Genomic DNA, 12,812 nt, shown 5'->3' with positions numbered 1-12,812 from the left:
ATTATTATTAAGGATCATATTAATTACAATGTGAACATAGCAGAGAGCAGAGCTGCCGTCCACTGTGCCGCATGTGGGTGGGTGCAGGTCTGTAAATGTGAGAAATTAATTAATTCCACTGGACGGATCAGGCACTACTTGCTTTTAATGGGAATGGGAGATGTTGACACATGTTATGCCCAAAACACAGCTGTGACTAATTGACTAAATACAATCTCTTAGCCTAACTTTGCCTCCAGATTTGTATGCCATGTTGCTAGAAAAAAGTGAGTTGTATGTGCGATAAATGCACTTGCGCCTTGCACTTTAGACCATGCACTATAGATGATCTAAATTGAGCTTTATATCCTTATCTGTAAGTGGTATATAACATGAATAGCAAATTCTTGGAAACAAATTTAAATGATCTCCCAATAGTCTGTGCAGTTGTTACCATCTGGCTCCCCGTCCGGCAAAAGACTCCACATTGTTCATGTTCAAGATAAATGGATTAACATTCAGCTATATTGTATTACACATTACAACATGGTTCATCATATAATCTTCCATACATGTGCCATTATTAAGAAATCAAACGTTGACGATACCCAGCTTTATTCCATCAGGTCAGTGATCCCTGGCACTTCATTGAAGTCCCTATCTGGATCTTAAAACATATATCCACTTTTTTTTTTGTAAAGTGAATCTAAACTACACAAAGCAGGAAGGGCGTCAGAAAACGAGATAACACAAAAGCACTTTGAAAATTACCAGATCATCACCAGCTCCTGCCATGGTTACTAGGCAACCAAACCCTGCTATTCAATTGTTGAATGTTTCACAGTATCCAGCTCGTCCAGTTATTCCCTTATCGCAGTAACAGTGAAAGGCCCCTGTTGCATTGTGGGATACAATACACCAGAGACTGAATCAAAGCTGTGGTTTCTGCTGTTGTTCGATTATCAGTCACAGTAAATTACTCAACTGTATTCTGTTACTGTGGCAATGAAATATAGTGGCGTGGGTGTTGGTGTGCACAAACAGCCAACCAGTCATGCATGAATTAATAGAATTCATTTGTCAGGATTTTTTGTTCTCTTAACTAAGCTAGAGGTCTAATTGGATGTAAATGACCTCCACCCCCCAGGGGTTCAGCCTTAGCTTCCCACTGTACAGTTGTGTTAAAACAAAAATAGCTAACTTTTTTTTTTTAACTTGAATGTTTGGCCTTGGAATGTTATCATTGTGATGTGTAATGCTTCGTTTTCTCCCTGCTGGAATTTTAATTATTTATCACAGCCCACATTTTTTCATGCTATTTTACAGCATGTCTATGCCTTGATGAGTTTTCTTTCCTTGTTCTTGACTCGACTAATTCCATTACTCAAGATACTGTTGGCAGATAAATATATCCAGTAATTTTCCCGTTCATTTCCTGCCTAAAGAGGTTAACTGTGTGTCCATAAGATGTGCAATGGGTGTTTTTTTGCACAAGTTGTAGGGAGAGATGAGTACAGACCAAATTATCTGTAGCTTTGCTTTAATTGGATTTGTGTTTACAAGGAGGTTACATGGCTTTTAATGTATTTTTTATAAAAATCCTTATGGCGCTGTATAGTCATGACACTTTGTTTTAAAGCAGTATCTCAACAAAGGCATTGCACACTACGGAGTCCTCATTTTGACACACTATAGTATGTGACAAAGTTAACATTGTCCTCAGTGTTGTGTCACTTTTTTGACTTTGAGCTGAAAACTCTCCAGTGCAAATGGTTGTAATTGCAGGGCTGGCCAGGCTACAACCACAGCAAATTGCTGAAATAACAATGGACAGATGGGTAGAAAAGCCTTTGACATCCCGTGTGTGTGTGTGTGTGTGTGTGTGTGTGTGTGTGTGTGTGTGTGTGTGTGTGTGTGTGTGTGTGTAATGCAAGAAAATAGATCAAAGACACTGATAGCATTGACACTGTACATATAAGTCAGCTTGGCAGAGACTAGACATTGATTCATGAGTTGTGACCTTGATCGTCTTTCCTTGAAAGAAGTAAACATGACCAAGGTGAGCTCATGAATGAACATATCTTGAGGCTGAGGAATAAGACTGGTAATATTCTACGTTCATGTGTCAATTCTCGGAAACAACATTGAGGTTGTCTGTTTGTCTGGCCATCTCAGTTTGGCACTGGTGCTTAAATTTCTGCACATCATAAACATAAAATTTAAATTGCCGTCTGATTAAAGTGGTTTCACCGAATGTAGTCTGAGGTCAGGCCTCTCTGGCAATAATTGAAACATTTGAAGATGCAGTCTTCAAGAAAAACTGATTAATATTTTATAACTAGTGTATCTTCCAGCTTACCTTTTTAGAGAGCTGCTGGCAGTATAGGCCCACCTGCATTGCCAAAAAGATGTTGCTAAAGCCTCGCTCCAATTCATTATACTTCTTCCTGAATGTAAAAGCACACACTGAGCGTTTGGGTGATGTCGCTGATTTGAGTAGGAGTAATGGGCAGGTTCTGCATTGAGATAAATTCATGTGCAATGCTTACATTCACTAAATCCAGTGGTAGACTGCAGGGCTAAGGTTTAATAATCGTCTGTACTCTAGGTCAATGTTGGAATGATTGAAGAGAGGGACAGAAAAGGGAAAAGAGTCTACAGATAAAAAGAGATGATCGAAGTGAGTTAAAGCGGGGAGACAATATTTGCTGAGCATATGCACAAACTGAACGTTTGAAATCGCAAATTTGCATGCTACACGCTCTGACTGGAAGTTCAAAGTTCCCTGATGACTGCCTATCATCTGAATCTGAAGCACATTGCATGGGGGCTTATGTGTTCTTTGAAATGTAAACATTAGCATTTGAGCCTGGAGTGGATTTCCAAATGCATATGAAACAATGTCCTGTGGTGTGCAGTATGTGTCGTTAGAAAAAGGTATTTTTAGTTCCAGTGATGTAGTCAGGTTTTTGCAATGGCTGGCTGTCGCCCATTTTCTATATACTATGAAGGCTGTCATAGGAGAAGGCAAGTTTCCACCGAGAGGAAACAGATTGCTCATGTTGTCAGTATTCTGGGTTAGAGGATAGAGCTGGTGCTGAGCCCCGAAAGTGGCAGCGGAGCGTGGCCAAGTGCCCACATACACAAACGCACACATACACACACTGGGAGGAAGATGGAGAAGCTATAAATACACAGGGTAATGAGAGTGTGGTGTCGCTGTCATCCTCATGCTCTGTCGCCCATGGCCACACCATCTCTTTCTCCTGACTGGCGCATTTCAGTATACGCACACAAAGACACGCGCACAAACAAAACCCAGACATGATGGATATAAACTCCGGTAGCTCTGAAAATGAAGTATGAGCTAGTGAAGCTTTTATAGTCTGAAATATCTCAGTTTGTCAAGGTGTTTTATTAATCTGGTTCAAGATTGTAAATCGAAACTTGAAATGTCATACTGAAAGATAATGCAGATTTAATATATTAGTCTATTTTTGTCAGTCAAGTTAAATGTTTTAACTTGGATACATTGCTTGTATAAAAAAAACTATGCACGATAACTCTTTTGATACCATGGCAAAAAAAATAATAATGGTAGGATAAATGGTAGGAGATCAAATTGTATTTAAATGAATACCCTGCACACTCTGTTGGTACAGGAAAAAGCCCTTAATAGCCACAGGTTTAAGGACCAGTTTTTCCCCCCATTTGTTTCATCTTCATAAAATGGTCACCCCATGTTAACATTTAATTATTTGTTGTTGGTTTTTAAAGCTACGTTACCTAAGATACTGTCAAATGTATGATTATTGGAGATCATATCGTTTTAATCACACAGTATTGAAAAAATATCAAGGTAACAATTCCTTTGACAACCTTTACTGATGATGAACATCAATATTTCAATTAAATGTGCTGTGTGTATCGATGATGCTGATCAGAGTAAAAATGATCTTTTGGCACAAATCTCATCTGGGAAGACTCTTAAGTGTCAAATTAACGATGTTCCTCATTCATCCAGCCCTATGCCTTTGTTATCAAGGATGTAATTAACATAATAGCGTCTCCTCTGAAAGCTGTTAACTATCATTTTGCTTAACTGTCAGAATTATAATGTGCATAGAATCTGGAGACACAAACACATGATCATGTGTGTTCATCTGGTGATTGACTGTGATGAACTCAAATGAATACCTTTACTCGGAGTGTGCTGAAAGGTTGTCTGTGCTGCATCTGAATTCCTGTCTGAAAGCATTCTGCTGTTTTTCATTTACTCATCATAATTGGTTTTAGCTCCCTGCACTTGAAAATGTGGTCAAACTGTAAATGTCGCCCTGTTTGTTTTTATTTTGGTTGAGCAAACATTAATGATAGAACGGCCTCTTTCTACCTTTTTTTAATAACTAGTGGAAACACTGTATGAAACACCACCGATGGCGGTTTATTCTAGGAATCTGGTCGCATTGTGATCTAATCAGTTTGAGATTAACAAGATTTGACAAAGCTCACAGTCTAAAAAAGCACAAACCCTCGAAAAAAGGCTTGTCGTGTCCCCAGAGGGCACTTTGATTCCCTCTATCCTCCTGCCAGCTCACTTCATGCCTTGCTCTTCTCTCATTGATGTGAAAATCGTTCCACAGATACAGGAATATCAATGTGTGTGTCTGTGCGTGTGCCTGTTTGCTCGCTCAACGCACCTGCTCATTTGTGCGTGCGTCTGTGTGTTATTCTTGTGTGCTTTTTATTATTTTATTTTAATGCTTTATCCGTCCCCCCGTCCGCTGAACCTCCTGTCTGAACTGCATCTGAGCATGCAGGCGGGACACATCACCTAGATGAAAGGAACGGAGGCTTTTTTATGTACACAGCACATTTAAATTGTATGAGCTTGTTATTGTGCTGTGACTTAGCTTTGGAGGGCTAATTGAAAATCAAGCTCAATACACGGGATCGTTCGCACATGTGTGAGAGAGACCAACAAACGGACATGGAGAAACACATCTCTGAGGTGTTGCCTTTGGTTTTTGAGGGACACTTTTTTTTTTATTGAGTAGACAAAAAAATCAATCAAACTCATTGATTGATGCTGTTCATTAAATTAATTCATCTGAATTCTTGAAATTTGTAGTGATCCCCCCCCCCCCCCCCAGTCGCATTACTGTAACTGTTTTATAATGTGATGCGCTCAGGCTTGCTTGATGAAGACGTCTATGGAAATCATCATTCTCACAAAAGACAGATCGAGCCCCCAGAGAAAGACGTGGGCTGATGTGTGGGACTGCTGTATCAATTCTCTCGCGCTACCAATCTCATCTCGCATGGCCTCGTTTTCAACGTGGAGCATCAGAGATTTACCATAACCCGACCAAGGGATACAGAAAAATAGTCTAAAATCACTCTACAGCCCTGAGTGGCCCGAGCTCACCACAGACCAAAGCCTGCGTATCCATGACAACGCTAAGATGGGATCCACTCTTAGCCATTGACTCCTCTCAGTCAGCGCTGAGTGCTGAGGGAGGAAGTGGAGATAAGGGGAGATTCAATTCAATTTGCACTGAACGGCTGCTTGCCCCTCATGTAAATGGAATAAGTAGGTTACACTCTGAGCTACACAGGAGTGAAATACAGAAATGTAAAAAAAAAAAAAGGAGGGTGGGAATTGTGTTTTCACTCGTGGTTAAGTCCCCTCTTGGTCCCTAAAGATGTGATGATAACTCTCTCCTTTTTTCCCCATTTAATTTGGTGTTATTTCAAGTGCTTTTCTCTCTTGAAGGATCTTCAGGAGGAAATTGCACATCCTCCCTCTTGGAGTCTCTTCTATTTAATAAAGGAAAGCAGTCCTCAAAACAATCCCCACTATCCCCTCCCTGCTTTGTTTGACTCTTAAAATCTCAAGGACCACTGTTTAATAACACAGCTTACAAATATGAGCTTGACATGTGAGTTTAAGGAGCAAGAGCAGGCTAAAATGGGCAGCAAGATTAAGTGGAGCCCACACATGCTGTCCCTGAACACCTGCATAAGTGGAGGCTGTAGGTTCCTGTGTTACCTAAGGAGGAGGGAGCAGGTGCGTTAATTGTAGGATTTCTATCCCAGTCATGTTGACCCAACTCTGTTTAAATCAATAGCCATTTCCATCTGTGTTTGGTTAGTCAGACAGAAATAACCCTTTATGTACAATCTTCTTGCGCTCTGGGACACTTTCTACATAAATGTGGTGCAACTCTGTCTCAGAATTCAGAATCAGGAATATATTGTTCAGGAGATATCTGAGACACATGCATTACAAAATGCTGCCATATTGAATGCCATTAAAGTGTAATGAGGGTACTGTATATATAAGATGCCGATGTTAAAGCAGCTCCAGAGAAAACATTGAGCTGGAATGTAAACATCTTCGAAAAGACCAGATCTTGTGGAATAGACCTAAGAATAACGATTGGTAGCTAAACATTGTTTTCCATATAGGGGAGTAAAAACTGTATGTTTTTTTTTAACCTCTGTGTTTGGTTAGACCAAAATCCTTCCAACATCGAAACAATCTCCTCCAGGAACCCCTACTCTCCATCGCCTTTGATCCCAGGATCAAACTGTGTTCCCTGGGCTTGGTGTGTCAGATGATCCTCTTTCTGTTTTTAGTCAGCCAAGCTGGCTTTCGGTACACAGACAGCTTTCGGTGGACTCAGTGGAGTTGCTAAAAGAATAACTGCAACACCTTCTCCCAAAAATATTTACCCTTCTCTTTCCTATAAAAGCCACAACAGTAGCTCTCTCATGTTTGGACAGCAAATGTCTGCTTATGCGTCACCCGCATTGTTGTTTGTAGCTCAATTTAGGATTTTAAATCAAACAAATTTAAAAAGTCTGCTGTGTTGCTGAAAATAATTGAGGATTTCCATGTCCTTAGGTGTATAGATGAAATAAATTTTTTTGTACAAGGCTTTAAACATGTTTATTTCTGCTGTAATGTTGGGCATTTTAACATGGGGGTCTTTGGAACCAGCTTCAAGTGGCCATTCAAGGAACTGCAGCTTTTGGCACTTTTTTTATAGGTTTTCTGTTACACACACATAACATACTTAACATACATAGCCAGGTTGACATGTACAGCATCACACGACAAACAAACAAACAAACGGGGAAAAAACAACAACTTGCAAATAAATTAAATCTAAAAAGTAATAATAAAAATAAATAGAAAAAAAAAATCAATCAAAAATATCACTTTGGTGGGTGGGTGGATGGGGAGTCATGTTGTATTCTTCACAGTGGGGAATCCATGTTCAAAATAATTTCAAAAAGGCTACGGCCTCTGCTAGAGGTGTAGACAGATTTTTTTCACTCTGAAGCACTACCAAATTTCCTCATTACAGATATATGTTAAAGTGTCAAAAATGGTTGTCCAGAATGAGAAAGTTATGGCAAGACCTGTACATATGACACCATGGCACGTCTGTGTAGGCTAACCTTTTTCTGCCCCAGTGGATACTGCTTGAGATTATCCTGCAGAAGCAGAATAAAAAAAGGCCTTCTGGTCTTTATCAGTTAATCTGTTAACCTCTGCCTACCCAGCTATGAAATTTATTTTCTGGTAGCGCAGTTCTATCAGCGTGTGATTTTCTTATCTGAACTTTAATCTCAATGGACATGAGACATTTTATATGTGAAGATGGACCTGATCACTCTCTGTTTCTGTGTAGGTGGAGGAGGTGGTGGATATTGGGACATTTGCTGAAGAGGACATCCACATACCGAGCATCTACGTCCACAGGGTTGTCCAAGGTGGCAGCTATGAGAAAAGGATTGAGGTACAAAACAGGGCCTTTCAGAGATTGAATGAATGAAGAGATTATATATATATTTAACCATTCTCTCTGGATTATGTGTGAATCACTTTGTTGGAAACCATTCTTCAGTCAGAACTTGGTTTAATTAATAAAAAATGATGATTAATCCTATAACAATCAAGTGTTGAGTCAGACCCTGCTATTGTAGCAGGCTCTTACATTTCCAGCATTGTTCAGAAACACACATACTAAACTAGCTCTTATCCATATGTGTCCTTGTACTCAGCCAGAAATATCCTCTCAACATGCTGTCCTGCTGTTCCTCATATATATCTCTGTATGGTTCCAGAAACGCACAGTGAAGAAAAGCCAAGTAGAGAAACCCAAACCAAAGAAGGACTCGGATATTGTTCGGGAAAGGATCATCCGACGTGCTGCTCTGGAGTTTGAGGATGGGATGTATGGTATCCTTTTAAAAGAATACAAGCAGAGAGCATTACAAAATCATATAACTTTGTTTTCATCAATACTTACCTCAATTGCGAGGTGTTGGCCAATAGTGAGCAAATAAAGGAAAGCTTCTGCTTCTGCCTCTGCTTTCTTTATGTTCATCACACAATGAATATTTGTTGCTTTTGCAGTTGATTGCATTGGGAAATTATGCACATACATATTTTTGTCAGATTTTGACATTTACAAGGTATTGTGAAAGGATTCATTCTTTATGAAAGCAGCCTTAGTCTTTGAGTGTCTTATCTGTGATTAGCCACTCAGTAATTTTTGGAATTATTCACAGTACCCTATAATTCAGCTTGACATATTTGGTATCTCAGTATCAACAAATGATTCTAACTTATTCACACAACATGACTGTTATGATGAGTGCAACAAAATGCCCAAGGAGGATGTGCAGGGCATGTTTTTAAAGCAGCTTTAAAAACAATGTTGTTTATATATTTCTGTTCATCTTATGTTGTATTATCTGAATATCATGGCATGATCACCAATGTAATAGTTACAATCTTTAACACAACCTAATCAGCCAACCTTGGTATTGGTATTCCCATGCTGGCAAGCAACTTCATAAAACCAGACATTACTGTGCACCTCCAAAGTGAAAATGGAATTTTGGGACTGGTAAGACACCTACAGAGAGCTTTTTTTCCATCTCAGGCTTCAGTGCGTTCAATCTCAACTAAACAAGCTAACAAGCAACATATTTTCTGTCCTGCGTGAAGATGGTTCTTTTAAGCAGCAGTGAAATGTTTTTAAACTCAGTTGTGTTCTGAGTATGTGGAAAGATGAATAGCTACTCATTTGAGGGGTATCATTCCTACTTTTCCTTCCTCAGTTGAAATGTGCTGGGTTTGTTTGACGTTTTCTCTTCCAATTTTTTTTTTCTCACAATTATAATTTGCTGGCAGAGTCCTCGACAAAGAGTGCTGCTGCTGCTGCTATGGAATTACTTTCCAATCAGTTGTGTTGACAGGGGAATGTAGGCGCCTATGTTAATGCCTTATTTGTCAAAGTTTTTTTTTAATATGAGTTCCAGTTTTAAGGAGATACTGCCCTCTCCTCTCCTCTCCTCTCCTCTCCTCTCCTCTCCTTTTTTGAGCACAGAGAAAATCAATGTCTCATCAAATCACCAAAATGTGATTGTGTCGGTCTCTCCCTTGAAAGATCATGGCCAGTGAGCCTGAGTGACGTGTGAGTGTATGTGTAGCTGCCCGCCCCATTCTTATTTACCTTCATTTTTCTCTGCATAGGGCCCGTACCCGCCTGAGGATGAAGTGGATGCAGACCTCATTAACGCTGGTGAGAGTTATCCTAATCAATACTTCCCAATGATAAGTATATGTAAAATTTAAACCTTCTCAAACATTGTAATAACATAATCATGGATGGATGAAGAGCTTTTGGGTTAGCTTTCCATATTCTTCTTCTAATCTGCTGCATTATACACCCAAACTTGAATGTATGTTTAATACTATGGATTCTCTGCAAAGCTCTTTCAGTGTTTTATTCAGATGCACTTTTAAATTAATTGTTGACATCTGATACCTCTCCAGTTTCAGTATTTCTTTAATGTCTTTTGTCATTCAATTCATCATATTTGTTACGTTCATCTCTAAACTGTATTGCTTTTAGATTTTTGTAAACTTTGCTATTATAAATAAATCCCAATGTTTTGTTGTTGCTGAAAAAAGTCAAACAAGTCAACTCTGCTCTGCAGGGAAGGAGACTGTCACTGTGCTCCCAGGGGCTGCCTATTTCTCCAGTGATGAGTCATTTGCCATGATTCGAGGGTAAGGTTGGGGTACACGTAAGCTTTGAAAATGCATTTGCTGAGTCAAAGTTAGATATGCCTGACATTTGGATTTACATTTAGACTGTTTGTTAATACTATGTGGTAATAATTTTCATAAGACCACGAGCCACTTCGATGAACTTCATGAAGCAGTTTATGTGAATAAACAAAACAACAAACACCCTTTTATAATTTTCCCAACAAACATCTCTTGATTTATTAGTTTATTACCGACGCCATGAGCAAGCTTTAACCATTGGATTTGACCACAGGACACAGATCCTGCTGACTTTTTACTTTCACTGGCTTTAGCAGACTCAAAAGTGAAGACAGTGGCATTATATGAAACTAGAAGTTGTAAGGAATCCATTGACACCAACCATGCCATGATATGTTGTTGGGATGGAGACTAAATAATGCTCCAAATTCAGTCAACATTTTTGCAAGAGAAAACAGATATAACAGATATACCCAAGCATATCCCCTTTACAGAAATGCCATGTAGTTTGGGGCAACAATGCCAAATGCTACTTGTGTCATTTTATCCTATAGTCTTTGATTATTTCTGCGGTCCTAAATAGTCTTGGAATTGCATGAATTTAACATGACCGGGAGATGAGACTCTTGTGGATTCAATGAGCCCAAATGTATTCATATGCAATGATGTTAGTCCCTGTAGTGGCCAGTTCAGAGCAGTGAGAGCATGCTTTTAAACTTGACCTCATTGTATAATATGAGCTGCTGTGACCCCCCGCATAATCACTGCCTTATAAAACAAATATATACAAGAGATCTAGAGGATGCAGTTATGGCAGAAATCATTAAAATGTCAAGCAATGTCAAGGTGTTTTCCTGTGGTATTTTGGATGAAAGTGTCCACTAAATGACATTGAAAGGGCCTTTTGACTGTTTTTATCAATTCTCTAGTGGTTAAAAGCTTTACATTTAGCGCCAAATGAATCTGTAACAACCGAGTTGACGTGCCATCGGCCCCCTAAGAAAGGGGGTGAAATGGTAAGGGGTTAACAAATGGCTTATGTCACAGTACAACTAGACAGCAGCCTTGCCAATATTCCCAAGGTCCCTGGTTCTTATTGATTTGCCATCTGTCTGAGATTGCCCACCCGCACACCCCGCAGCATCAGTTCTGTTTGTCCACCCAGTGGAAATCCAATAGTGCTCATAAATAGCACTGTCCAGTCACAGGGGTGGTGGGGACCAAATGGAACCAGGTCTCTGTGTATCTGCTGGTAACAGTTCAGAGTCGCTGAGGAAGAATAACACAACATATGGTGGATTGTAAGCCATCTTGACTCAAATACCACTCCAGCTTCTTGTACTGCAATTAAATCATTGATCACTTCTTAGCTGGGTTGCAAAATCCCGGAAATTTTCAAAGTTGGAAAGTTTCCATGGGGAGCAACAGGAATTTATCAGAATTAACAAGAATAAACCGGGAACCTAAATATAGGTAGGGAAATATATATTTTTTAATATATTTTGACCAAACAACCAGATTTCATGCAATATCTCTGCTATTCCTCAATCACATGCACATAGCACACTGCTTACTGCAGGGTTACTGAGGCCACGCCCTCTAAATGCACTGTGCATGCCTCCATCACATGCACAGATGATTTCTAAAACCTTGGACCACACTTTTGAGCCTAGAACACAACGACTTTTGAGAGCACAAGGGATTGTTGCATTTGGATCATTGCAGAAAAATAAGCTCTGTGGCAGATGCACGTTTCTGATGCGTACGACTTTTGTTCAGCAGGATAATCTTCATAAATGACCACCACTTTTAACCACTTTTTTGATGTTTGAAGCATTAATGCAGCAGACAGAAGTGAAATACTAACATTAACCTTAGCGGTCGCATGACTTCAGCGTCACTACTGTTATGCTTCAGATGGAGATGAAAAATTACATTTTCCAAAAGAATGGAAATGAAACCTTGTCAGCGGCTTTCTACTTATAAGTTCTGCTATCAAGGAAACAGCAGAGATGGGAAGATTGTTATTCTCATGAAGACATCCGATCATCAGAAATCGTATGTTAAAGTATATGTTTTTGTATTGTGTCTTGTCACAAACAAACTGGGGCTAAGTGAAGCAATACTACGTCCATTTTTGATGGGTTGACTTCATGAGGGAGTTCATAAGTTGAACTGACTCTGAAGTTGACAGCTGTCTTCTTCTGTTGTGTCATTCTCTTCAGGGGTCACATCAACCTGACAATGCTTGGAGCCATGCAGGTGTCAAAACATGGAGACCTTGCCAACTGGATGATCCCAGTAAGTTTGGTTTTGGTGACACACATCTGTTACTTTTTTCCCCCCAAATTGATGCTTTCTGCTCTGTCTGCTGGGGGTCAACAAACGAACATCACTTCAGTAGGTATGCTCCAAGTGCTGCTTTGAGAAGCTTATAATTGTCTTTCTTTTTAAGTCAGTGTCACAGAGGTATTCATTCTCTGGTAATATACAGTTAGTGGTGCTGTTTGTTTGACTTCAGTGTATAATGCTTGATATTTTCTCTGATTTATTAAAACTCATAGATTTGTATATTTATTTGACTGTCAATAATTACTGCACTTGACTTGAAGTGTTGAAGTCAACTTCAAAATAAGTTGAATTCGTCAAACTCTGAATTAGTGCTGCTGTACATAATTTTTAATCATTGATTAATCTGCTGTCTGTAACATAAAATGTGTTAAAAATCCTACAACAA

At 39.4% G+C, this 12,812-nt stretch overlaps 1 protein-coding gene across 1 annotated transcript in view; it reads left to right on the top strand.

Moving 5' to 3' along the window:
• oxct1a (3-oxoacid CoA transferase 1a) overlaps window positions 1-12,812 on the top strand; it is a 51,140-nt gene that overhangs the window by 18,521 nt on the left and 19,807 nt on the right. The window contains exons 8-13 of the mRNA XM_059336664.1: window positions 7,683-7,790; window positions 8,119-8,233; window positions 8,812-8,906; window positions 9,536-9,584; window positions 10,003-10,075; window positions 12,301-12,376. Of these exons, the coding sequence (XP_059192647.1) occupies window positions 7,683-7,790; window positions 8,119-8,233; window positions 8,812-8,906; window positions 9,536-9,584; window positions 10,003-10,075; window positions 12,301-12,376 (516 nt within the window). The remainder of the gene's footprint in view (window positions 1-7,682; window positions 7,791-8,118; window positions 8,234-8,811; window positions 8,907-9,535; window positions 9,585-10,002; window positions 10,076-12,300; window positions 12,377-12,812) is intronic.

The sequence above is a fragment of the Centropristis striata genome, chromosome 7 (assembly GCF_030273125.1).
Source record: "Centropristis striata isolate RG_2023a ecotype Rhode Island chromosome 7, C.striata_1.0, whole genome shotgun sequence".
Classification (NCBI taxonomy): Eukaryota; Metazoa; Chordata; class Actinopteri; order Perciformes; family Serranidae; genus Centropristis; species Centropristis striata.
This window is presented reverse-complemented; position numbering and strand designations above follow the sequence as displayed.